This window comes from Pinus tabuliformis, chromosome 5_2 (genome assembly GCF_031772625.1).
Source record: "Pinus tabuliformis cultivar Carrire ecotype Pingquan chromosome 5_2, CPIR1, whole genome shotgun sequence".
NCBI classification, from domain to species: domain Eukaryota; kingdom Viridiplantae; phylum Streptophyta; class Pinopsida; order Pinales; family Pinaceae; genus Pinus; species Pinus tabuliformis.
The window spans coordinates 525,449,046-525,476,724 of record NC_142306.1 but is presented as its reverse complement, the minus strand read 5'-3'; the positions used below and the strand labels follow the sequence as shown (position 1 = coordinate 525,476,724).

General features: G+C 35.8%; 1 protein-coding gene across 2 annotated transcripts in view; it reads left to right on the top strand.

Moving 5' to 3' along the window:
- LOC149160018 (uncharacterized) overlaps positions 1-19,167 on the top strand; it is a 283,706-nt gene extending 264,539 nt beyond the window's left edge. Inside the window, exons 2-4 of one of the 2 annotated variants that reach the window (XM_089433618.1) lie at positions 17,391-18,011; positions 18,180-18,551; positions 18,632-19,167. In XM_089433618.1, the coding sequence (XP_089289744.1) occupies positions 17,406-18,011; positions 18,180-18,551; positions 18,632-18,724 (1,071 nt within the window). In that variant the 5' untranslated portion in view covers positions 17,391-17,405 and the 3' untranslated portion in view covers positions 18,725-19,167. Of the gene's footprint in view, positions 1-17,133; positions 18,012-18,179; positions 18,552-18,631 lie in introns of those variants that run through there. The other variant, XM_089433617.1, reaches the window with a different exon arrangement.
- The last annotated feature ends 8,512 nt before the right edge of the window (positions 19,168-27,679 follow it).

Here is a 27,679-nt window from a genome sequence, read left to right as displayed (position 1 = left end):
GCCCCAACTACTTTCTAGATTTTTTCTAGTGCATATCTTATGACTTCCATGACCAAGCCCCAATTTTTTATCTCTTAAATTTCCCACAATGGATTCCTTACTGTAACTGTTTCCCAGTAGCATCTGAGGGACTATATCCTGTCGATTTTTCCCTTGGGTTTTTACTGTTCTTCATTTAAGGGTTAGCTAAGATGTGTTAGTCATTTGTGGAGACCCATGAGGGTTCTAGCTTCGTTTTTGGTCTCTCTACAGTCGTTAGACTATCACCATGGTGATTTAAATTATTAAGTTTATTCTATATTCCTTAGACTGTCACTATTTTATGGTTATATGTGTGTGTGTGTGTGCTTGCGCGTTTGAACCTTACGACCCAACCTATGGACGAGGGTTTTGGTTAGCAAGATTGATACTCGAACATGTATAATATACCTATTTGCTAAAGAAAGCCTAAAATGATGAACTACAGTTCTTTTTTTTTAAGAAATTGTTAATTTATTTCCAGTAAATAGAGACTTATGTAATGAATCTAGGAAATAGGCAGTTGAGTTATGCATAAATTTCTTAGCTAGTTCCATATTTAATTTTGAGCTTCTGGGTTTCATTACCAAAATAAATATCTGGTTTTTTGATGCTCTAGATTAATTTGTTAATATCTTGTTTTAATAAAAAAAATTACCCATGGAAGTAGTAATTATGTCAGGGTTTGTTTGTATGTAATATAAAGTTGATTTTCAAAACTATTAGTGTGTATGCATATCAATCTCTAGGTTAATGTTAATAAAAGTTCAAATTAAAAAATCATAAAATTTTAAATGCCACATGGCTTTACAAGTTAGCAAACATTCCAACATCAACAACATGACCTCACCCTCTTAACATAAATAAATGACACATTAATAATACTCGTTCAAATGTTTTTATGGTCAAAATCATAATTAATTAAATCCACAACAACTATACATATAGTTTATTAAATTGTGAGGTCACTCCGCAACATTTAATTAAGGCACCTTGGATTTACAATCATTGTTAATGTAATATTTAAGTTCTACAATTAACCTTGGTTGCTCATACTCCATCCTTGACCCTTGAGTATCAAGATGGTTTTATACCCGTCAGAACATTCCAAAAGAGCTTCCAGCCTGAAACTTCCAATCTCCATCAGTCCAAGTGGATTAACCTTAGCCGTTCTTGGCTCAATTTCTAATCTAACCATATAGGTGATTTAAATTTATTAAATTTTTTCAACAATCCTTAGATTGCCACTGTTTTCTAGTTATATGTGTGTGTTTGTGTGTAAACCTTATGGCCCAACCATTGGATGAGTTCTTGAACCCAATCGTGTCCAACGCGTATTCCCCAACTACTTATTAGTTTTTGTCTACTACCTATCATATGGATTCCAAGACGACGCCCCAATTTTTTATCTCTTGCAAGTTCACACAACAAATTCCTTGTTGTAACTCTTTCTTGGTAGAGTCTGAGGGATTATATCCTATAGGTTCTTCACTTGGGTTTTTATTGTTCTTCATTTAAAGGTTAGATCATATGTGTTAGCAAACTGCGCAGACCCGTGAGGGTTCCAACTTTTCTTTTGGTCTCTCTACAATGCTTAGATTGTCACTATGGTAATTTAAATTTATTAAATTTATTCTACACTTCTTAGAGTGTCACTATTTTCTGGTTATATATATATATATATATCTATATATATATATATATATATCTGTGTGTGTGTGTGTGTGTGTGTGAACCTATCAGTCTCTACACATATCAAGCTCATGGTTAATGTTAATAAAACTTCAAATTAAATAATCTAGCATACAACCGTAACATCAACAACGGGTCCTCACCCTCTTAAATAAATAAATGACACATTACTAATACATGTTGAAATATTTTTATGGTGAAAATAATTATTAATTAACTCCATAACAGCTATACATATAGTTTATTAAATTCTCAGGCACTCTACATAATTTAATTAAGGCACCTTTGATTTTCCATCATTGTTAATGTAATATTTAAGTTCTTCAATTGACCCTGGTTGTCACTACTTCGTCCCTAATGCTTCGATATCAAGATGTTTTTATACCTGTTGAAACACTCTGGAAGAGCTTCCAACCAAAAACTTCTAGTCTCCATCAGCACAAGTGGATTAACCTTAGTCGTTGATGGCTTGATTTCTAATCTGGAAGTAGAGGTTATTTAAATTTTTAAATTTATTCTACGGTGCTTAGACTATCATTATTTTCTAGTTTTATATATGTGTTTATGTGTGTGTGTGTATGAACCTATCAGTCTCTACGCATATCAAGCTCTAGGTTAATGTTAATAAAAGTTCAAATTAAAAATTCATAAAATCTTGAATGACACATGGGTTTAAAACCTACCACACAACCTTAACATCAAACAATGGGGCCTCATCCTCTTAACATAAATAAATGGCATATTAACAATACCCGTTCAATTTTTTTATGTTGAAAATCATAATTAAGTAACTCCACGATGGCTATACATATATTTTATTAAATTCTCAGGGAACTTCGCATGAATTAATTAAGGCACCTTTGGTTTACTATCATTGTTAATGTAGTACTTAACTTCTGAAAATTACTCCAGTTGCCCTACTCCATCCTTAACCTGTTCGTATCAAGATGTTTTTATACCTGTTGGAGCATTCTATAAGAGCTTCCAACCAACAACTGCTAGTCTCCATTAGCCCAAGTGGATTAACCTTAGATGTTGATGGCTCGATTTTTAATCTGACGACAAAGGTGATTTAAATTTATTAAATTTATTCTACAGTCCTTAGATTGTCACTATTTTCTACTTATGTGTGTGTGTGTCTAAACCTTGCAAAACAACCTTTGTATGTGGACTTGAACCTATATGCACTCAACAGGTATGCCCCAACTATTTACTGGTTTTTGTCTACTGCCTGTCCTACAACTTCTAAGGTGAAGCCCCAGTTTTTTTATCTCTTGCGAGTTCCCACAACAAACTCCTTGTTGTAACTCTTTCTCGACAGAGTCTGAGGGACTGTTTCTTGTAGATTTTGTTGGAATTAATACTGAGAGGTGGGGTGAATCAATATTATCAGATCAATAATCTAATTTCTCAAACAGATTTTTATACACTACTTCAGCTAAGTGAACTAGCATGTATACACGACTGTACTTAAAGCAACCAACATATATGCATAGAAATTTTGATGCATTGAACTATAACCAGTATATCAGAGATTTATTAGACACTGCAGTAAAAGCATAATAAATCATCATAGATAGGAAACACACATGAACACCAAGATATAAGGTGGAAACCCAATGTGGGTGACAACCACCTTCTGTTGTCGTCTCTGTCTTCTTTTAATAATAAGAAAATCTATTTAAAATCTTGTACTGGTGCAGACTTATCCTAGTACGTAGGCTTCTGGCCATAGAAGGTTACAACCTTATCTCATTCTATAGCTTCTACTGGAAGGGAGCTACAACCCCTAATTCTTGTACTAGCCGATATGTTTACTAGTACATAGGCAACGACCTATAGAAGGCTACGACCTTCTTTCTTCCTCCAAGGACCACGTTTCATAAATTTTCAGACTGGATCCATGAACAACATCATAACTACAATTTAATCATCAAATACATCTGTATCAACCAATCACTAAGACTCAATCATCACTTTATGAATCAACCATAGCCGAATCAATCAATCACTCTGACAACCCATCGTTAAATCACAGTCAATCTGAGTAGTCAGAATACTGTCACTAGAATATAGTAACCAGAACCCAAAACTATGCAACAGCAAACAAAAATAACTGAAACATATTTTATAAGGTATACTCTACTTCCATGTGTTGAACATGTGCGTATACACGCTTTTCTCAAGGCCAACCAGCATATACGTCTGCAAATATTAATTCATAATTCTACAGCTATTCCAGACTTCAGTTATACTCAGATCATAATATTTACAAAATAACACATGCGTCAGTATTCAGATCTAGACTATACATGATACCACATAATGATAATTCATCTCAAGCCTTAAGATCTTGATCCATCATTAGATCTTATCCTTCATCAACCGCTAAGGTTCATCCTTGGTTCAGATCAAGCACAACATCATAAGCCAATAACCTACATACTAGATCTCACACTTCATCAGATATTTGATACTTAGACACCTGGCCTAATGATCTTCTCCTCCTTTTATAGTTTTAGGCCTTTTTAGATATCATGGACCAAAACCACTTAGGACCAATACCTTGGACCAAATAACTAGGGTCAATACCTTAGACCAGATACCTTGGACCAAATAACTAGGGTCAATACCTTGGACTAGATACCTTGGACCAATACCATGGATCAAAATACCATGGACCAAATACCTCGGACAAAAAACTTATTTTTCCAAGGTATACGCACTTTTCCTTCTGTGAAAGTGCATGTGTATGTATACGCTACTTGTGGTTAGTGAACTTGCGTGTATATGTAGCTTGGTAAAGGTAAACCTACGCATACCTCTCTTTCTTCATTCTGTGTAGTCTGATCGTAAATCTTTGTTGTTAACCTGTTGTACTGTGATATTTCATCTGATTGAATTGCCATCAAGGACAACGCCTGTATCATAATGCCAGCAAATTTTTCACTTGACCTTTTATTCTTCTTCCTTAACGGTTATGACACGTGTGTTAGTGAATTAGGTAGACCCGTGAGGGTTTCAACTTCTCTTTTGGCCTCTCTACATTCCTTAGATTATCACTGTTGTGATTCAAATTTATTAAATTTATTCTATTGTCCTTACACTGTTACTATTTTCTGGTTATATATGTGTGTTTGTGTGTGTGAACCTTGTGACCCAACTTCTAGACGAGGGTTTCACTCAACAAGGTTGATGCTTGAACAAGTATAATCTATCTCTTTTCTAAAGAAATCCTGAAATGATGCACTGCAATTTTCCTTTTTTTAGGAATTTATGAATCTTATTGCTAGTAAATGGATACTTATGTAATGAATCCAGGAAATAAGCATTTGGGATATGCAACAAATTCTTAGCTAGTTCCATATTTAATTTGAAGCTTCTGGGTTTCATTACCAAAATCAATATAAAGCTTAAGCTTCCTCTTGAACCCAACTGCGTTCAACAGGTATGCCCCAACTACTTTCTAGTTTTGTCTCATGCCTATCCTACGACTTCCAAGATTAAAGTTACAGATTATCTACATCTTCTAATTTTACTAAGTCCACTAAATAACAATGTTGGATTCCCCACTCAGCCCTAAGAGAGTAACCCCACAAACCACAGTTCCATAACTGTTCCATAGTTGCTCGTAAGCCAGCTAAGGCTTCTGTTAACCTCTAGTTGCTTCATTTAACTTTTCACACTACAATTCATATTTACACACATTAAACTTTTAATATGCTACTTATTCTTCCATGAACTCTTCTACAATGTTTTCCTTTAAATGTATTCTCATTTTATAGAAAGAAATAACTAAAGAATTAACATTTAATAAAAGGTCATAATATTTTCTCTTAACACAAAAATCTATAAATTAGCTTTATAGTGAATGTTCCTCTAAACATGGGTAAGCTCTCTTACTCTTTTCACAACAGAAGAGCAGGGAACGTGTCGAACATAAATCTAAGCAATATCTCCAATGCCAACATTAGCAACCAACCTCGGAAACACAAATGAAATGTCTGCACCTGTAACCTTAGGAACAACCTTAGGAACTACAATAGGACACTCGAACAAAGATAAAATTCCAACAACATCTAACCCCTTACCTTTGAAGCAAAAATGCAATGTCTCCACCTGCAACCTTAGGAACAACCTTAGGAACCACATTAGAACACTCAAACAAAGATAAAATTCCAACAACATCTAACCCCTTATAGCACGCAACACCATCCCATACTTTTTAAAACCCACCATGCACCCACCAATTTTAGCATCTAACATCATCCTCCCTGTTTTACAATCCACTAATATAACATCCATTTTAGAATCCACTACTACTAACTTTTTTTAATTAGTTAATTTATTGAAATTCCTCGCATTGATCTATATTACACTTGTCATTATGTTTTTCACCTAATAGTTCTATATTAATAATTTTATTTCATATTTAAATGATGATAAAAATACATAACTAATCATTAAATATAAAGATTTCTTTTAATTTTTTAAAATACAAAATTCAATCGTCAACTAAGAAAAACTTAACCATACCTAACATTCTAAAAAGAGTACCCCTTTTTTTAACGTTTAATGAGTAATGAGCGAGGGCATACATTTTTTAACTTTTACTAACATTTTTAAGTTTAATGAGTACGTCATACATTTTTTAACTTTTACTAACTTAATGAGTGCTTCAACTAGTAATTAGTGGTACAAATAGTAACTCAATCTTTTACTAAGTTTTCTATTATTTCAATTTCTCATCAACTTTTTTTAACTTTAAGTAATTTAATTGTTACTAAGTTTTTTAATTTTTTAGGTTTAACGAGTACTTAGTATTCCAAGGAGTAATCAATAATACAAACAACAATTCAATCTTTCACTAACTTTTTTATTATCTCAGTCTTTCACCAATTTTTTAAACTTCAAGTAATTTCAATGGTTCACCTAATAGTACAAACAACAACTCAATCTTTCATAACTTTTTCATTTTCTCAATATTTTACTAAATTTTTTAACTTCAAATAATGATGACAACTCAATCTTTCACAACTTTTTCATTTTATCAATCTTTTACTAACTTTTTTAACTTCAAACAAGGGAAGCTGCGAGGCAGCAAGTCCCTGCATCAAGTTGAGCACAATTCATAAAGGTTACCTAAGCTAGTTCAGACGGAGGCTTTCCACATTATTTAATATAAATAAGGTAGATGAGGCACGCTAGGAATAAGGGTTCATGGTTTAGGCAGTGGTTATTATGGATAGAGGTTGGCAGTGCTCTCCTAGTGCAGAGAGCCGACCCCTGGAGCCCACCCCTGACGGACGGAATAGAGCCCACCGCAAAGGCTATAGTTCGTTATTATCCTTAAATAAGAGACAGAGAAGCACTTTTTATGCAGAAGGAATGTCTTGACTCATACATTGGTTCATGAGGCAGTGTATGCACACAAGGCAGGGAGGTTCATCAGGAGGATGAGCTGATATCTCTAGTTATAACAGTTGAAGTTCTTTTACGATAGCCCCTGCGCTCAGATCTAGGCTTTTTGAGTTTGAGTGATACAGAAGGGTAGTAAATGAAATGATAGCTATGAAATACTTTGATAGCTACTTTCACAGTTGCTTCGCCCACCGCCAAGCCCCTGACGCAATGAGGTTGGACCAGGCGTTATTCTCCCTTATAGCTACGATTAGCAAAGTGACCTTATGTAAGTGGAATCTCCTTAGGCAGTGGCACAAGTTCATGGCATTGGACGCATACCAGGCAAGGGACGCATGCCATGTTATTTGCTATTCTTTATCAATATAAAGCAACATGGGGGTCCCAGACGATGGATTCCTCATTGGGGTTATTAACCTGGAAATTCTTAGTCAATATATATGCCTTTTTTAGCGTTTCTTCACTAGCTATGTTTTAAAGACCGGTAGTCCAGGATTGAAGGATTGGATTCCTTAGACAACATAAGCTTCCAATATCTAAGCTGATAAGCTTACAACAGATAAGCTTGGCTTATGCATTGACAGATCTGACAATCTGACCTATTCACGGAAGGGCCTAGTGAGACAAGGAGCTAGTCAACCTTAGCTAGTCACCCAACCAGATACAGATACATTCAGAGCAGAGATAGAAGGTCACTGTATTTTTCCTAGCTATAAGGTAACAACCAACCTTACATAACCTTCCTTGCTCACATTATGATAAGCTTGGCTTATGCTGACATAAGGAACCAAGGATAGGCTGGCCTAGCTAAGCTTGACAAAAGCATAAGATAAGCCCTACCTAGATAAGCTTGTATTACCCTAGATAAGCTTGGAATAGATAAGCCCTAGATAAGGAGGCTTACATAAGGTCACTTTATTTGGAGCTATTCACAGATCTGACAATCCGACCTATTCACAGAAGGGCCTAGTGAACCCAGAAGCTAGTCAACGTTATAGCTATTTACCGAAGGAGATACTGCTACTTGACGGAAGGTCCTAGTGAAACAACATAGAAGGTGCTAGTGAACCAAGGAGGTAATCAACGCATTACCTTCTCTTAAGCTTTGATTACTTGATCAATAAAATGCCATGATTTCTTGATTGAAATCGATTGATTGAATGCAAGAGATGATATGAGCAGGAAGAGGATATGAGCGGGAGACATTAACAATACACACTATGAAGCAGTAGTGGGCGTGCCATAGTGAAACAATCAGTTACTTCCTTAATGCAGATGAACTAAGCTACATAATACAGATGATCTAGCCATGTGCTTTACCAAATCAATTTTCTTACTTACATGATGCAATTATTGATGTAATTAGTGATGCAAAGGCATTACTTACATGCAATGGAATTAGTCAATGAACAGACAGAGATACTAACAGAGAGACAGATTGTTATTGTGACAGAGCAGAGAGAGTAGAATAAGAAAAAAGGCCAAATTTCTCTCCTTACCTTCTAGCTAGCGATTGGAGGCTCTAAAATAGAGACCTTATCCTCTAAAGTAAAGAGAAATAAATAGATTAGGTCAACCTATAAGCACGACAATAAGAAGCAGGAAAGGCAAAGGCTGTTGACTTAGTTCAATCCATTGATCCACTGGCATCCCTTTGCTCAGAGACAGAGCCAATCGTAAGCTAAACTCCGGAAATCAATAAAAGAAGAACTTACGTGGCCATAAATTACGTTGTTACATATAAATATATTTGACCATCCATTTTGAAATATCAACACTGAGAAGGCTAACTTGACACCCACTAAATATTTCCAACTCTGCTAGCATATAAGTCAAAGAATCTTATTGTTATAGACATTAGACCTATCAAGCAGACTGATACTCTTTTCAGAAAGTTTTCATATATATAGAAAATTGTCTCAAACAATTGATAACAACGAAGCTTCTTGCAATGACAACTCTAAATGACTTACACTGACAACTCTAGATGACTTACAGTGAATCTCCAAGTATGAGATTTATCCTTATGCAATATGGAGAAAAACAGGTGCAAACCACTAAACTTCAACTGCTGCCAAACAAAACTGGAAAGTATGAGATTTATCCTTATGCAATATGGAGGAAATTTTCATATTTCCAATCAGGGCAGTCTGCAATGCCTCTCCTTTGTCAGCTTGATATTCTAGTTTTGTAATCATTGACATCTCCCTGTACCTGATTAACCAGTAACCCAAAAATCCCACCATTCCTAGTAGTGTAAACCCTCCAAGAGAAGGCCCAAGTGCAGTCCTTAAAGTACTTGTTTTCTGTTTCTTAGGAATTTCTGTAACCACATGAGGGATGTTGTTTGGAACCTGCCTTGATGGTGAAGGAGCAAAACCAGAAACTTGAATTGGATCTGGAGGGAGTGTCATGAAGACAACAAGTAATCAACCAACTTTGATATATGAGGAAACAAAATATCAGTGTTTATGTTGCAAAGAAGTCAACAACCTCTCTTAAAATTGAAAAGCATGTGAGGTTCGCGTAACGCCATTCTTTTTAGAAATCAGAGCTCTTACTAATCCATACAAGCAGTGACGCGTATTTGGATTGAAACCAAGGTGGTTTCTTTGGAGAAGAATATAGGACATGACTTTGTGTATAGACCTGTAACAGAGAAGGAAGATGGGAATTAAGACAACGCGTAAGATAATGCAAAAATATGCTTGAGATTCAGAATTTTGACAATCTCTCCTCAACAATGTGAGTTGTAACTCAAATATACTCCATAATCATTGTGCAAAACCATACGCAGAAGAAGGAAAAGAATTGAACCCAAAAGCCAGTTATTTCTATTCCCTGGCAAAGATGATGTAGAGGCAGAAGCAATAGATGCATAGTCTAATAGCCAAGTACTTGTTGTAGATTCCTATGCTCCTCATTCGAGATGTTATTGTTTTATTGATTTCTTTTTTCTTTGTTCTTCGACTTTTACGATGTCCATAATTAGAACAGTCATGAGAACAAGTGCTAAGAGAAACAATGTTGCCAGTTGAGTAAGTTGGCTTATGCTAATGGATTCCATGTTATGTGAAGCAGAGAGATGTATGTCAAGATGTAGGTGCAGAAGGTGGTTTTGTTTTGTAGGAGAGAAATTAGGCATTGCTTGTGTCAATTTATAAAAGAGTTCAACATGTTTGCAAGCTGGTTTTAAGTGTGAATGGAACTGAGTTTTTGAGAATATTTTACTGTACAACCAAATAAGGAAAGCCGTGCAAGATCGCAAGGCTTGAATGCGGGATAAATTTCTGACACGTGCAGAAGTAAGTACATATACGGACTGATTTGAAATGGAGTTGAAATACTTGAAGATCAGATTGGAGAGGATATAATCCAATATGAGGAGCATTTATTGGAGCAAACCGGTATTTAATGATCACCATAAAACAAAAAACTTACCATTTCAATGTTGCAAGATGGAGGGTGTGGAATTTGATATGCAGTAGGTGCAGTGAAGTGAGCAATCGGTGCAATTAAGTGATTTATCTGACATCGGAGGCAGATGCCATATGAAATGATGTATGTGACGACAAAAGTAAATTGGAAATTAAGTGCTATATCTGACAGCAGGGGAAAATCTCAAATAAAATCTTGGTGCTAGATTGCAAGTGAGGTTTTGGCAGTTGAGTGTGAAACTTATTATACACACCATATAATATTGCAAAAGCAAGTTACAGCATTTGACCTCTCTATCATGCAACATTCCTAAGAAAATTCAGAAAGATAAGCCTAAACGCAATGTCGGGTCAATTTTTGCAAGCACCTAGTTGCATGAACAATTCTGATAACTCCTTGTTGATGTTACAAGTTATTACGAATCTGTCAAAGTCCTTGATTATAATGATTGTTCATTTAATATCATCTCTGTTTGCAAAAGCTGAAGGAATCAGACTTCAAGCACATATGATGGAAACAGATTCCAGAACTTTACACTCCTGGGTAGGATCAGTAACCTTAATGGATGGCACCCATGTTTATGAATAAAGCACTGCAATAGAGCAAATTGCAGGTTATACTAAATGTACAAACCATGCACCCGTATGATGGGAACATAATGAACATGATCAATGCAGTCATCCATGTTAATCTTTATTTCAGTTAAGAAAGATGCAAACATTCATGTATACTATACTAAAATAACTGTGGAGAACACAGTTAATGGGATGTGGAAAATGATGCTAAAAGAACGAAGGATTTGCAGCTGGGAAGGTCATCTCGTAAAAGACAAAAACATTCCACACCACATGATCATCTATAATTTCAGTCCTTTCATCATGAAAATCTGAAGCACCCACAAACCATATACAGAGGGAAGAAGCTTAGAAATGCTCTGATGCAGGTCAGTGAGCAGTCATCTCAAACATACAACAACCTGCAAAAGCATAGAGAAAATTGTAAAATGCATTATCAGAATTCACAAACATTTGTAAACATGTTAGCAATGTTTATATACACTGTAGGAAACCAAACAATAGAAATAATATACATCATACCTAATGACCAAATATCTGATTTGAAGCCATAGGGGATATCTGCAAGAAGCTCAGGACACATGTAGTTTGGAGTGCCAACACCCTGCATGGTTGAATTAAACAACATCAGTTCACATATTAAATGATATTACTTTTGACACATACTGTGATGCATAGTATTGAACTATTTAAATGAGTCAAATATTCAATGACCATGCATAACAATGGGTTGGCAGGCCATGGAAATTGATCTGCTTTGCATTTTTTAGAAATCATAGTAATATACAAACAGTGCTTCTGACATGTGTGTAGGCTAAGACTCTGGTACTGCCATCTTAAAGCCCCAATTGTAAATCTTCCCTAGATCATCTAGAACACTTCGTTAAGATAAATATTTTATACTCTGCCCTAGAAATACACCTCCAACAAATATATTATACTCTGCCCTAGATCTCCTCGTTAAAACAAATATATTAAACATGCATCAAGTGTTCTCTGTATATTAGCTACAACGTGTCTCTTAATAGTACCAGTTACCACCTCTCAGTCAGTATTTGTTTGGAGTCTTTCTCTCGTCAAAATTTTAGATAGTTTCTTAACAGTATTAGGTACAACCTGTTAATCAATATGTTGTGTCACTGTTTTGCTCACAAAAAATTAAAAAAAAAGTTTTAAGAGTGAGGCAGGGTTTACTAGCACTGTTGAAGAACGAATAACAGAGTAAACTCCATTGATAGGACTCACTTATGATCAGTATGTGATTGCACTGTTTTAGGAGATGCAAACAGGTAAGACTCAGGTGCTCGCCAATCTATCTGTAGAATTTTCAGAGGCCAATCTATCCGTAGAATGCTCAGAGATAGGTGATATTGGAGCCATTTTGTTCTGTGAAATTAAATTTCTTATGCTACAAAAAGTAGCAACCGACACTATTTATTGTGAAATTAAAGTTTTATTGCACAAAAAATAGCAATCGACACTATTTATTATGCATTGTGTTTGTTATTTCATTTTGATTATTTCTGTGGAATTGGAGTCATTTTGATTATTCATGTGGATTTAGAGTGAACTCCAGCGGTAACCCCCAAAGAGCCAGAGGGAAACAGTGGGTGTCTCGGTGCAATTTGCAGTGGGATAGAAAACCCCAATTAGCTGGTGAAATCCCTAGAATCATGGTAATCACATCCGGCAACGGAGGCGTAAAGGGAAAACATAGGGTTAGCCCTTGCGAGGATTGAATTCTAGGTGGTATCCACATCGGCTTAGCCCTTGCTAGGATGGAATTCAAAGTGGTATACATCGATGCTGGGGTGGACCTTCGAAACCTGGACCTGCATCGACAACAAAGTATACTACGCAGCCATGGAGGTCTTAAAGGGTGAGAGCGACTTTGAGAAGGCTTTAATTAGGGATAAAATATGGATTAAGATTCTTTGCATTAACAAACCTGGGTATAAGATAATCTTAGGGTTTGGAGGAACGCATTGGTATGGCTGGTGGATGCCCTAGAAACTGGACCGAAGGGTCACCTAATTTTGTGTTTATAGATTGTCCTCGATGTTAATCAAAATGACTAACCAAGACTGAAGAGACCCGATAAATCGAATCCCGTCCCTCCTATGAGCACACAAATTCCCTAATGAGTCGAAACCACAACCCCAATTCCAATCTGATCAATCAACATTCACAAAGTTTCATTCTGTTCATGATTCGCCCCAAAATCCTATGCAAGATTGTAGTACAGACCTAGCTATTAAAGCAATTTCAAATAAATACAACTCTCCCCAATATTCCCAGAAATCCCAAATGAATATGCTTCTTAAAAAAAGTGTCTCAAGTCATTACCACAGGAATCTTTGAAGGACCCAATTCAAATTTTGAGGCCATGGAGACTGTGGTTCCAAATCTCTTCTCTAATGTCTTGGTCTTCAAGGCTGCCTATGTACAGCTACAGACCACCCACACTCCCTTAGATGTGAACAACATCTGGCCTCCAAGGCTGCCTTTGTATGACTACGTACCGAGCACACGCACTTTCATGTGAACAACATTCAGGCTGTGGAGAGGGCCATCATAGCTAATCAAATGGCTGCAATGAGTTTTTACAAAAATAGTTGCAACAAGCCCCAGCTTGACACCCACTTGCTCCTGCAGACTGCATGAAGAAGTGAGATCATCTGCCTTAAGCAATTTGGCAAGGCCAAAATCACCTGCACATGCTCCACTAATTAATATAAGCCCTTTGGTATAAAAGAGTATCAATTATCATAGTGCAGGGTATAATCTATCAATACAAAAGCCTTCAAACAGTTGGATCATATATTAATCTATCCAAAGAAAACTAAACGAAAGGTAAACACCGTCTATTGAGTGTGTTATTTTTCAACCAAATAATTTATTATATTTAAACATAAATTGAAGTTCATAAAAATGATTAGTAAAGTGAATATGTTGTTAGAAAAATGAATATGACAGTCTGCCAAATGTTGCATGCACAAAGAAACGTGGCCACATGAAAGTTGTATAGTGGACAGACAGGTCGAATAACATGTAACCTTATCTACACCTTACCGCCTGATAGATATCATCTTCTTGCTCCCTGCCTTTGAACTTATGCATGCTTCTCCAGCCTGCCTAGACCTTGCCATTGATAGTTTGTCTTGCACAGTCACTCGCTGGGACCGATCCACAAGAAAAGCTCAGGTCATGTTGGCTCCTGTAGGAGGGACTATGCAAAAGGGACTCAATTAGGTCGAAGCAAGCAGGCGAGAGAAGGAAACAAGATATCTCCTCTCAGGCAGTTTGTCAGGTCGAAGCTGTAAGTTCGATGAAGGAAGCCCGAGTTTATTCTCCCAGCCCAGCCTTCCACGGTTTCTTTCTCTCACCAGCTCTTGGATCCTCTCCCAACTAGCAAGCCACCCATACCCATTGGATTTAGTCCATCCTCCCAGTGCAGGGAATCCTTACACTCGACTAACAGTGGACAGAATGCTATCAGAGTGATAAGGCAACAATGCAAACAAGTAAGCGGAGGCTTGCTTCCTACCATTGGATTCAATGCAGGCACTACACACATAGGGCATGTGGTAAAAAATGGATGGTGCATTATTACATTTATAAAACACACCCCCAGCCCCAACCGGCAGAAGAGCTTTACAGAAACTATGTTAACAAACTCCACGTATGCCAATGACAACTGAATTTGGTGGATTCCATGTATTTTGGTTGCACAGGTTCATTTGTATTTCGGTTGCACAGGTTCAAGATGGGTTTAAATGGCAATTTTTGAGGTGGATGATCTGACGAACTCAAATTAATGTAGCGGTGAGCCTTGAATTTTTCTGTTTGTTGATTGATGAGGGCGTTTGCATATATGCATGTAAATAGGGAATTTCCATACTGTAAGATATGATTAGATTGATGGGGATTTCTGTCAATCTGTGGTCATGAGTTCAATTCGCATTGAATGAGTCGTCGTGGCATTTCCAGCAGGGGTTTCAGATTAACACTAGATTACATATGTTTATAGGTCATTAGAAGTCAATATCTGTTTGGCGTTATGTGGGCAACAATATAAAAATCCCAAGCTCACAGATAGATTTAATATATGACAGAAATATAGCCTTCATATCTATCCAGAGAATCACTTGTGCTTTACAATTTCTTGCTTTCTAGGTCTGATAGCTTTCGTTACGGGTTTTAATCACATAACCAATTGCTTGCTTTATAAGATCTATTGTATTTGCATTTCGACAACAACTATATGAAGGCGATGACAGAGGAGACGTTTGAATAGTCTAGAATTTTAACAGTTTCTTCTCTATTCCGTTGATGCTACTTGCGATTTTTTGTAGACGATGCAAAGCCAAACTGGATGCCTATCAAAGTCGCCTGCAAGAACCTCGCAGCTTCTTCCATCTCTAGAGGATGTCAGGCCGAACACGAAGCCGCCGGAACAACAACATTAATCTGTTACATTAATCTGTAAGTAACAAGCAACCAACCAACGAATGTAGCGGAACAACAACATTTACCAGGTGACCTACAAGCAACCAACGAACGAAGCCAGCGGAACAACAACATTTACTAGGTGACCAGGAAGGTGAAACAAAGGGAGGCCAGCAAAGGGAGGTCAGGTTTAAAACAAGGAAGACCACGGCCAGATCAGATTCTCAAGCGAACAACAATTGTCAAGCATGCACCATTGGGTTCTCATGCAAGCTGCAAATTTGACACGGAAGCTGCAATGACATGTCAAACATTCTAGCTTGTTTCTCATACATGATATATAGTAACAGACATACATGATATATCATGTTACTATAGACATTTAATGTCTATAAATTAATGCTAGCATTAAACCAACGTTCATTTATATGAACATTTATATGACGCTTTTACTTATTACTCTAAGTTTTAAAATGAAGAATGCCTCGATTTGAGGCCAAATAAGACTATGATTCCTTTGATTGGTTAAAATAAAAGATTTAAGTACAGTAATTGGTCAGAAGAAAAAAGAATTTCATTAATATAAACAAACTTTGGTTAAAAGGGAAAAAAAGTCATTGGTTTCAGTGTCGTACTAATGCATATTCGGAAAACCGATTACTATAGTCCCTGCCGGCCCTTTGGGCAGGGACTAATAATGACGGCCTCTTTTATTTCCGTATTATACACGATTTATGCTTATGTTTTCACCCTACAGTAAACATGTGTATGGTTTTTAAAGTGTTTTGGCTGTAAAGTTATGTAATGCATATATAATGTTCCTGGTTCTTTTATTTCCATATGATACACGACTTGTGCTTATGTTTTCACTTTACAGTAAACATGTGTATTTTTTTTAAAATGTTTTGGCTGTAAAGTTAAGTAACGCATATATAATGTGTTTTCTGTAAAGTTAAGAAATGCATATATGATGGATCATTTCAAGTGTTTTGCACATTGACGATTTTTATGTTGACGTTGATATTTCCAATCTAAGATTGCCCAATTCTAAAGTCAAAGACTTAAAATGGAATCTTATATTTAAAAATATTTATATATTATAAAATTTTCCTCACCTTATTTTAAGTTTTATAATTTCAAAAATTGAAAATTCTAGCTGGCGTAGAGCTGTAATCTACTTTACCAATGACAATGACAATTATGAGTGGACCACACGATATTACTCGTCGAAAATAATATGCGCCCAATACGTCAAACGCAATCTATTTTTCAAATATAAAAGTTTACTTCAGTCATTAACTACGTTACCAAGTGCGAGGATGTAATTTCTTTGTGCATTCCACTTCCTCCCTCTGTTCCTGTTGCGGCTAAGCGCTCAGCACATTCCTCCCTCGTTTCCTTTTGCGGCTTATCAGAGTCACGGAGAAACTGTATTCAGGTTCCTTGACTCTATATTTTAACTGAAAATTCTGATCGAAAACAGTTTTCAATTATGTATAATTCTGTATTATCAAACTTTCTCATTTAACTATTTTCAAATATATATAATTTTATTGGATCAAACATCCTTATCTAACTATTTCCAAATATATATAATCTTATCGGATCAAACCTCTCTACCTAACGATTAGACCATATCCACCCCAGTAACCATCATTCCACTTTACTTTTCCCTTAACATCTGAATGGAAAAAACAGTCCCCTCCGCCTTGCAAGCAAGACACCTGGTTGGATTAGAGAGTTGATGGTTCTGATTTTCCATTTGGTAATTGGTCCTCACTAATCTTCATTAATCAGGCAGGAGAGTTCAAAATGGAAGATTTGCGGAGCAAAACCTATCCGTATAGATATTCATTTCAACCGTGTTCGTCCTCGTATTCTCAGGCAGCAGCGTGTCTTCCTCATTATCATGGTAATATTGATACTAATGAAGGTGTTCAGATCCAAACACCAAGCAAACCAGTGAAGTTTGCTGAACCCGCTGATTGTATTGATGACGATGCTGTGTCACTAATATTTGAAGACCTCTGCACCAAAAGGCCACATGATTACGGCCCGCTCGGAATAGCTTCTATAGGACCGGCGGTGCAGATTCATCAGATTGCTGAGGACAATTCATCACCGGCGGTCGAGCAATATCCGCAGCAATTCGTAGCCAACATTGACGATCTGGTTGAAACCCTAACCTGTAGGTTGCCGGTATCTTCATTGGTGAGTTCTGTAAACCCTATTTTCCCACCGACGCGGAGCCGTCGAATGAAGAAAGCGGCCGCGGGAGGAGGAGGTCATTATAACGAGGCCGTCAAGGAAAGTATTGGGAATGCGCATCTTCACAAACTGGTGGAGAGGCAGAGGCGGAGCAAGATGAAAGCTCTTTGTTCAACACTGTTATCGCTACTCCCTCAAGAAAATAATAAGGTGAGGTTTATCTGTATCTCATGCATATCATAAAAGTATTAAAAAGAAAAGAAAAGGGACAATAGTTATATCTGTGTTTGCCATTTTTGTAGACAAAACATATCAATATAAGCATTAAGAACGGAAAAGAGTGGGTAATTTTTCTACTTCTGTTTGTAATTTCTGTAGACAAAATGCACATTATCGGACAAACTGCTGGAAGCCGTTAAACACATTCGTCATTTGCAAAACAAGTTAATAGAGCTCGAAAAGAAAAGAGATGTGCTAAAATATCCGGCTACTGTTAACCCATTTTCCAACAGCTTCTGTAATTATAAAACCCTGCAAGCTTCGGAGCTTCGATCCTCCAATGTACGGGACAAATTTCAGACTATAAGGGTTAGCAAATTTGGTACAGGTATTCAAGTCACTGTAAATATTTTCAAGAACCAGATCGACTTCCCTAGTCTTCTAACGGAGTTGGAAGAAGCCGGACTTGATGTTGTGAATGCTACGGTTTCTGCTATAAATGATAGGGTATTTTATAGCATTCACTCGAAGGTAATCTTTTATTGTGTGTAAACCCTCAAGCTGCAATGCTTTTCTTCAAGTATTCTAATGTTTCTATTTTAACCCTGCAGCTGTTAGATTTTGGCCACTTCAATAGCGCTTCCCTTCACAGGAGAATTGGCCAACTGATCGACGGAAACCTTCCAAAATGTTCAATGACATAGTAATATATAGTTCACCTTTCTTCTGGCTACCTAGTTCTTTAAAATGGTTCCTGACATCGCCAGCAAAGCTCTCTGCTACTAGCTGTAAATTCAAAAACAGACTTTACTTAAGTTCAATTTATTAAACTTAAGAAAATTTGTCTAAATAAGTTTAAGCACTTTTTCCTCTATATGGGAGGACAAACATGTGTGTCACTTGAGTTCAGGTTTTCATTTTCTTTTCACTTTTCAGTGTTAATGCTCTTATCTTCCTAATGAAGTGCACACATAAAACTTCTGCACTTCACAAAAAACTATTGTATGTCAGAGCGTTGTTCCCATTGTAAATCATGGAGAGCAAAGCAATTTTTACAAATCCTTTGTTTAATGTTTATCATGTCGGGAAAACCGTGTACCCTTGAAACTTTAGTATTATAGAAGTTCCTTATCCGGAAAGACAATTGTATATGCAAATGTTTATTCGATAGACTTTCTTGAAAAAGTTTCTGCTTTTTAATAGTCAAATAAGTTGTAATTGATTTTTGTTTATCAATTTTGCAATTTAGAAAATGTGTTTTTTGGGGACATAAGTTTGGTTTTTTTTTAGGTTTTGCAGTAAAGTTTAAATATTATTTAGGTGTTCGTGGAAGTATTTTGCTTGAAGATATTTATTAATAATTAACTTTTTTATATTATTTTTCATTTACTTTAATTTAAATTTTTAGAGATAAAAAAAAATTAGTGTAAATTTTGAGAGGATATTTGTATATGGAGATGTTTGATTTCTCAAATAGTTTAGTTAACGTGAATTTATGTTAGTTCTTAAGAATATTATTTATATTATATAAATTTTACATCTCGATATTATTTATATTATATTAATTTAATCTCTATAAAATATCCACAAAATATTTTTAGTACTAATGAAAATAAAGAGTTTATATATATCTCAAAAGTATTTATAACCTTTTTTCTTTCAAATTTATTTAAGAAAATGTTATAAACTTCAATTAAAATAAAATATTTTGATCCTGAATTGAGTTATGATTTTTGGGAATTTGGTATTGATAATCCATCATACTAGCCTACTCTATTATAAAACACCCTATTTACAAGTTAATAACATCCATGAGAATCTAGTGGTGAATATGTATGGTTAAGAATCATGTTATATTGTAACTTTTTTGTAGGTGGTAAAGTGAGTCTGAATATACATGATTAACAATCTTGTTATATTGTAAGTTTATTGAAAGTGGTAATGTTGTCATGAATATCCATGGTTAAAATTCTTGATATAATGCAAGTGTTAAGATTTTATTTTCTTATTAATTAAATTTAAATATGGTTATAGAATCATTACTTTAAGTTATATTGTGAAATAGATCTTAATTTATAGCTATTATGTAACGCCCCTAGATAGCATAAATTATTGTTAGTTATTTATTTTTGTTTTTATAAATTGCATGAGACCATGAGTAAGTGGGCTTGGAAAGCCTAGTGGACTTTGTGAATTATTTAATTTTACATAAAGTTTATGTGAATTTTTTTTATTGGAGTTCAGGAGGGTTGACGTGTAATGAATTCTAAGTGTTAGACAATTATGATAGTTGTCATTCTCTCTGCAGAATAAAAGAGAAATATCTGAGAGGGGTTATTCTTTCCTGGAGTCTTTGGGGACATAAAAGAAATAAGTAGTCTGTGAAGTTGGAAAGATGCTACCTAGAGGTAATCTTGAACTGGACCTGGGCCAGTGGAAAACCTTGAACATACATAGAGCGAGATCATATTAGACTGGATGGTCGTCTTGATGTCTATTGTTGTATTTTGATGAGACTATGCATATTTCTCTAAAGTGGAAGCTCGGGGGCTACAAGTGGACGTAATTTCCCTTCCCATGGTTGGGAGGATCAACTTAGCATTGTTGAATTCTTGGAAGACTCTGAATCAAATAAGTGTTTACTAGTAAATTTGTATACTTGTCTGTATTCTGTCATTAAAAGTAGTTGGTTTAATTAATCTTATTCATTTTTTTACAGTGTCAGAAATGAATATGTGGAAAGAAAAGAAACCCTGTAATTGCACAGTAGTGGATTTATGTAAACTTTACCCCTTTATGTTAATATGACAGGTTTGCAAACTGTAAAAACAGTATGTGAAGGAGTCATTGGAAAGTTACAGAAAATATTGCATGCATATACATTGCTCTTTTGTTTATATTTAGTGAACATAATGAAAGTTACATAAAATATTTCATGTGTACACAGTGTTCTTTTGTTTATATTTAATGAACATAATGAGTATATTTGTGATTGTATGTTATCCCTGAGACTAATCCATAACTAGACAATAGGAGTGGGGACCTAAGAGGTAATCGAGATTAGCCTCCTTTTTATGATTGACCTGAGAGAAGGCTAGAAATTTATAAGGAAGAAACTAGGCCAGGGGGAAGCAAAGAAAAACAAACCATTATTACTATTTTTCCTAAGGAATAACCATTTACATAATCTCTGTGTTAGATTTCTTTTAATATTTTGCTTATAAGGAATATTTATTAAGGGTTGTTGGTGGTCCTGGAGAGGGTTGAGACCTGGCCACGGTAGAGGAACCAAAAGCCAAGTTCAGTCCCCCTCTGCAACTAGGGAGTGCAACTATTAACCAAACTTGACAATAAAATTAGGTGGAAAAATACTTGTAACCCTATGTATGTAACCAACAAATAGAAACCCAATAGAGAATATTTAAAAAGATAGGTGTTAAAGTTGGAAATGAAATAAAAGAATCCATAATTAAAGATGGAATTAACCAAAATCTGCTTGGCAATAATATTTACAATTTCCTAAGAAGTGAAGTTCATTCTTTCATCAATTTCATAGCGAAAAAAAAAACTACATCATGCTCGAGCACAAGTCTCACTATCTGAGACCATCATCCAGAGGTTGGGCTGCAAAGTTTAATTTATAACTAGAAACATGATGTTATATACATATAACAAAATTAAGTCCATTTCAGTAACATTTTAAGGATTGCATAACTTGAAAAGTAAAATAGAACCCTCACGTGGGCCCGCTTAACTCATTAATATTTCATAATCGAACCTAAGATAGAGAAACACTAAAATACCCAATAGAAAATCTGCACGATATGGTCTTTGAGACTCTCCTAGGAAAACGATTGCGAGGAATATGTTGTGGGTACCTACAAAGAGACAAAATTTGGGGCTTGGTCTCGGTGGCCGAAGGGAAGGTACCAGAACATAAAGCATTACGTTATTTGGAGACATACTTGGAAAATTCTACTAGGTTCATGGATGATCCTGAAAACTTAATTTGTGAAGCAAGAGGACTTGCTCGGCGACGAAATTCAACCTGCCAAGTTCATTTGATAACATTATAAGAAGCCTTGAAAAACATTTAGGGTAAACAAACAATTATGGGTCTTCCTTGCAACGAGAATGTTACCTTGGGAATCAACTTTCAACAATTAAAGTCATTCTCATGTCAAGAGAAACCATTCATTGAAACATACCATAACACCAAAGGGTTGCAATCTAGTTGAAGTTGTGATGGTGTAACAATGGAAGGTAAAAGAGTTGCAAAGTTTATCCAAGATTTAAATGGACTTAAGTAAACTCCTTCTTAGAAAAGAATGTAAATACCTAAAGATTGTGTTAAGTTATTACCATTGTGTAGTCTAGGTAAATTTAGTGAAGCTCTGATTGGATCCACGTGGAATCACTGAGTCACTCTGCCCAACTTGCAGGTGCAAAATGATGGAGAGAGGAGGATGTCATGGTAGGGGTTAGTTACCATAACCCTTCCTAGGAAAACCTTAGTTGTTAGATCAAGGAGTAATCCATCAACAACTATGACTAATCCACCCATGCCATTATGGACTGGCAGTTGGCGGTTGGAAGCCCTTCGAGAATGTTCCACTATGTAATGGTCTATATATATAATGATGGTTTAAGGTCGAACTACTAGAAAAAAGGGGTCAACGATGAACATTATAATCTTTGTAAATATCAACTGTGTAATTAATTAAAACATGGATTACACCTTTGAAATATCTGAACAGGTATACCGATGTGTGGCTTATATTAACAAAATTTCTTTTTAAATATATGTGGTTGATCTTATTCACGATAATAGATTTTTTTTATGTTTGGTTAAATTATGTGTTAAGTGGTAAGTATGTGACAAGTGGTAGCAAAGCCATATGTTACAACACTTCGACCTTGTGGGAAATTGAAAATAACCAAAGTGTTCATAATGCATAGAGAGAAAGTGAGGAGTATTTGAAGTAGAATGAGGAGGGGAGTTTGAGCTACCCCACCTAGGGGACCTGCAGTGGGACATCGGACCAATCTGGAGATGTGGGTCCAATTAGGGGAAGGAAATACAGATTTGAATGCTATGTTGTTAGAGACCATCCAACAATTGCGAGATGAGATGACGAATTTAAGGGACAATAATAAGAGATTAAGGTTGGAACAAGAAAGGATCTTGAAAAGTATCTCATATAGAAAAAATTAGAGGAATCCAGATCCTAGTATAGATAAGGAAATGGGGAAGAGACATAATGACAACAGAGAGAACATGTAGAAAGTGAAGGAGATCCAATAGATAATGAGCAAGGGTTTGGTAACACCTCCGATGAGAGGAGGGCTAAGACGTTGACAATAGAATTGTAGCAAGAATTTAAAAAAATAAAGCCCCCATAGTTTGATGGAGAGGCAAAAGAGGTTGCTGAAGCTTGGCTGGTTAATATGAAAAAGTATTTTCAGATTTACAAGTATAATGATAACTTAAAAGCCGGGCTAGTGATTTATCAGTTGCAAGGTAAAGCCACCTTATGGTGGGAGGAAATAAAAACAATGTGTAGCATTTATGAGCAAGAAGTGACTTGGGACATCTTCCAGAAATATTTTAAGGATAAATATCTAATAGAAAGATTTTATGATGAGAAGGTGAAAGAGTTTCATGATCTAAAATTGGGGCAGCAGTCCATGGATGAGTTTGTAACCAGGTTTACCTCTCTGTTATGTTATTTCCCTTATATACGAGAAGAGAAAGTGAAGGTGCACATTTTATAAGAAACCTGTTGTCATACAGGAAGGAGAGGTTGGAGTTTGATAATCCGAAGACAAGGGATCAAACCATTAGGAAAGCTCTTATTTTCTTTTAGAAGATGGGTAAAAAGGAGAAAACAACAAAGGCTGGATGGAAAAAAGGGACAGAAAAGCTTTCTTAATCATAATAAGACTGCCAAGTTTCTTGGTAATAAATATGTACCTAGGAAGCAATTGGGAGGATGCTCAGGAAAAAGCGAGCATAAAACTAGATTGAATTGTGAATTCAAATAGACATAAGTACCAAATAAATTAGAATCAGGACAGTCACAAAAGCCGCCCATGTAGTGTTGGGGTTGTGGGGAACCACACTATTTAAAAAGAAAATCTTTGCCAGGCTAGGATAGAACAAACTGCGAGTGTTCAAGAAGCCTCTACTATGGGAGTTGTAGCTAGAAATTTAGCAAGAATTAATGCAGCTCTAGAAGATCATCAAGTAGAGTACTAGCTTGCGATGGAAGAATTTGAAGGTAAGATATCTAGTCATCCTATCTCTATTTTAATTGACCTAGCGGAAATATTAGTTATGTCAATCTGAAAATAGTTAAGTTATGTCAATTTCCAAGTACTAAGTTTAAAAGTCTTGGTTAGTACAACTAGCCACTAGGACCAAATGGAAGGTAACTACCAAGGTGGAAAGTTGTCCTATAGAAATGGGAGGACAACAAATCAAGGTAGATTTAAATGTGTCACCTTTAGGATCTTATGACATGTTCATTGGGATGGATTGGTTGTAGGGGCATTGGATATTGATAAATTGTAAAGATAAAATAATTAATTTCCTCACAAAAGGAAGGAATATACATGAAATTAAGGTTATTAAAAGAAATATTAACTTGCGATCTATTACTGCAAATCAATTGAAGAAATGTGCCTGAGAAGGTTGTCAAATTTTTGTAGTACAAGTGGGTTATACCAACCATAAGGACAAAATGGCATTTATGGAAAGCATACCTATACTTCAAAAATTTGTAGATGTATTCCCCGAAGAGATTCTGGGGTTACAACCAAGAAGGAGCATTGACCTTACCAAAGAAATAATTCCTACAACAACCCCAGTGTCAAAAGCCTCGTACCGTATGAGAATCCCTAAGTTAACCAAACTTAATATGTAATTACAAGATCTTCTCGATAAGGGACACATTCACCTGAGTGTGTCACCCTGGGGAGGACCACCATTGTTCGTGACGAAAACATATTGCAACTTGCGATTATGTATTGATTCTAGATAGTTGAATAAATTAAATGTAAAAAATAAGTACCCTTTGCCAAGAATCGACGATTTGTTTGACCAAGTTAAGGGTGCCTCAGTCTTCTCTAAGATTGACCTGCGATCTGGGTATCACCAAATCAAAATTAAGGATGAGGACATTTGTAAAACAACATTTAGAACATGTTACAGTTACTATGAGTTTATTGTGTTTCCCTTTGGGCTTACAAACACTCCTGCAACCTTCATGAGTTTGATGAATGGAAATTTTCACCCCTATTTAGACAAGTTTGTTTTGATTTTTATCGATGATATTCTGATCTATTCGAAGAACATAGAGGAGCATAAGGAACATTTGTAAATAGTTCTACAAACTTTAAGAGAAAACCAACTCTGTGTTAAATGTAGTAAATTGACTTTTTCTAGGAGCACATACAATATTTGGCACATGTAATGTCTTTCGAAGGTATTATTGTTGATCGAGAAAAAATTAGAAATGTTTTGGACATTTGGTATTTCATGGGATTAGCTACGTATTATCATCCTTTCATTGAGGTGTTTTCCAAAAAATTTTACCCCATAACATCACTACCAGAAAAGGGATAATTTTTAAGTGGATAGTTGAATGCAAATGCAGTTTCAAACAATTGAAACACTTATTGACATCAGTGTCGATGTTAAAAGTTATTGATCTAGAGAAGGAGTTTGTAGTATGCATAGATCCAGGTCAAGAAGGAGTGGGAGGATTCTTAATATAAGAGGGAAAGGTAATAGCTTATGAGTCACTAAAATTGAAGGATCATGGGCAGTGGTATTCATCTTACGATTTAGAGCTTACTACATTAGTACATGCTCTAAGAGTGTGTCGCCATTATTTACTAGGGAAGAAATTTCTATTAATGATAGATCATATTAGTTTAACTAGTTTCTTCAAACAGATTAATTTGAGTGCACACCAAGCTAGGTGGATTACATTTTTGAGTGAGTTCAATTTCGATACAAGACACCATAAAGGAAAGGAGAACTGAGTAGCAGATGCCTTAAGTAGGAATTTGCAGTGTGCTTATGAAATTTGGTATCACCGCATTAAATTTGATGCAACTGAAATACTTAAAGAAGTTGCTCTTAAGGACCTAGAGTATGAATTTTTATGGAAGAAAACCAAGCAAATGTAGAACTCTCGTAAGAAATCGGAATATAGTATAAATGGTAAAAATCAATTGACTTACAAAGGAAGGATATATGTTCCCAATCAAATGGTTATTACGGAGATGCTGTTGGATGAATATCACCGTAGTCCCTATGTTGCTCATCCAGGGTAAAAAATATTATTCTCTGCCATCAAGAGGGAGTATTTTTGGCCTGGTATGAGGAAATACATCACTAAGTATCTGAATAAATGTTTGGAATGCCATCGAGTAAAAGCTAAACATCATCAACCTGGAGGCTTGCATAATCCTCTCCCTATTCTTGAATGGAAATGAGATATGATTACGCTAGATTTTATAACTAGGCTACCCAAAAGCAAAGAACAACATGACTCTATAATGGTGGTGGTAGAAAAATTAAGCAAAAGAGCCCACTTTATTCATGTTAATCTTCCCATAAGACGGTGGAAATTGTAGACATATTTATGAGAGAAATATTGTAACTACATGGCATGTTGAATGTGGTGATTTCGGACAAGGAAGTGAAGTTCACGTCCACATTTTGGAAGGATATTTTTATAGGGATAGGTACACAAATCTAGTTTAGCACACCATACTATCCTTAGACGGATGGTCAAACCAAATGAGTGAATCAAGTGTTGGAAGACATGTTACAGATGTATGTAATGCAACAACCAACCAAGTGGGAAGAATACCTCCACTTGGTCGAATTTTCCTATAATAATAATTACCATGAATCATTAAAAATGAGTCCCTATGAGGTACTATATGGAAGAAAATGTAAAACACCTACTAACTAGAGTAGTCTAGAAGACAAGATGATGTTAGGACCTAACATGCTCAAGGAAATGGAGCAAGATGTTAAAAGAGTTCAGAAGAATTTAAAAGTTGCCCAAGATAGGAAAACAATGTATGAGAATAGGAAAATGACTCTTAAAGTGTTGGTGGGGGACCATGTTTACGTACGAATTAAACCCAGGAAAAGTACCTTATAGTGGGGTGGTTGTGCTAAATTGGCACCGAGCTACTATGCACCTTTAAAGATTTTGGAAAGAATAGGGTTGGTAGCCTAGTCGCTTGGTCTCCCAAGATATGTAAAGGTTCATAATGTCTTCCATGTTTCCCTATTAAAAAATATGTGTATGACTCCAGACACATTGTTAACTGACAAGACATATAGGTAAGTGATGAATTAAATTTAAAAAAAATATGTACCCAATGAATTGAGGATATATGAACTAATCACAGCTAATGGTGGTTTGAAAGGTCGAATCAGATGGAGAGCTCTTGGTAGAACCACTGTGTATCCTCGACCATAAAGAAGAAACGTTGCGGAAGTGAGCTCTCACCCAAGTTAAGGTGCAGTGGATGCACTTTATCCTAGAGGAGGCCACCTCAGAAGATGAAAATCTTATTCGACAAGCCTATCCTGATTTATTCTATGGGATAGAAAACATTGAGGATGGTGT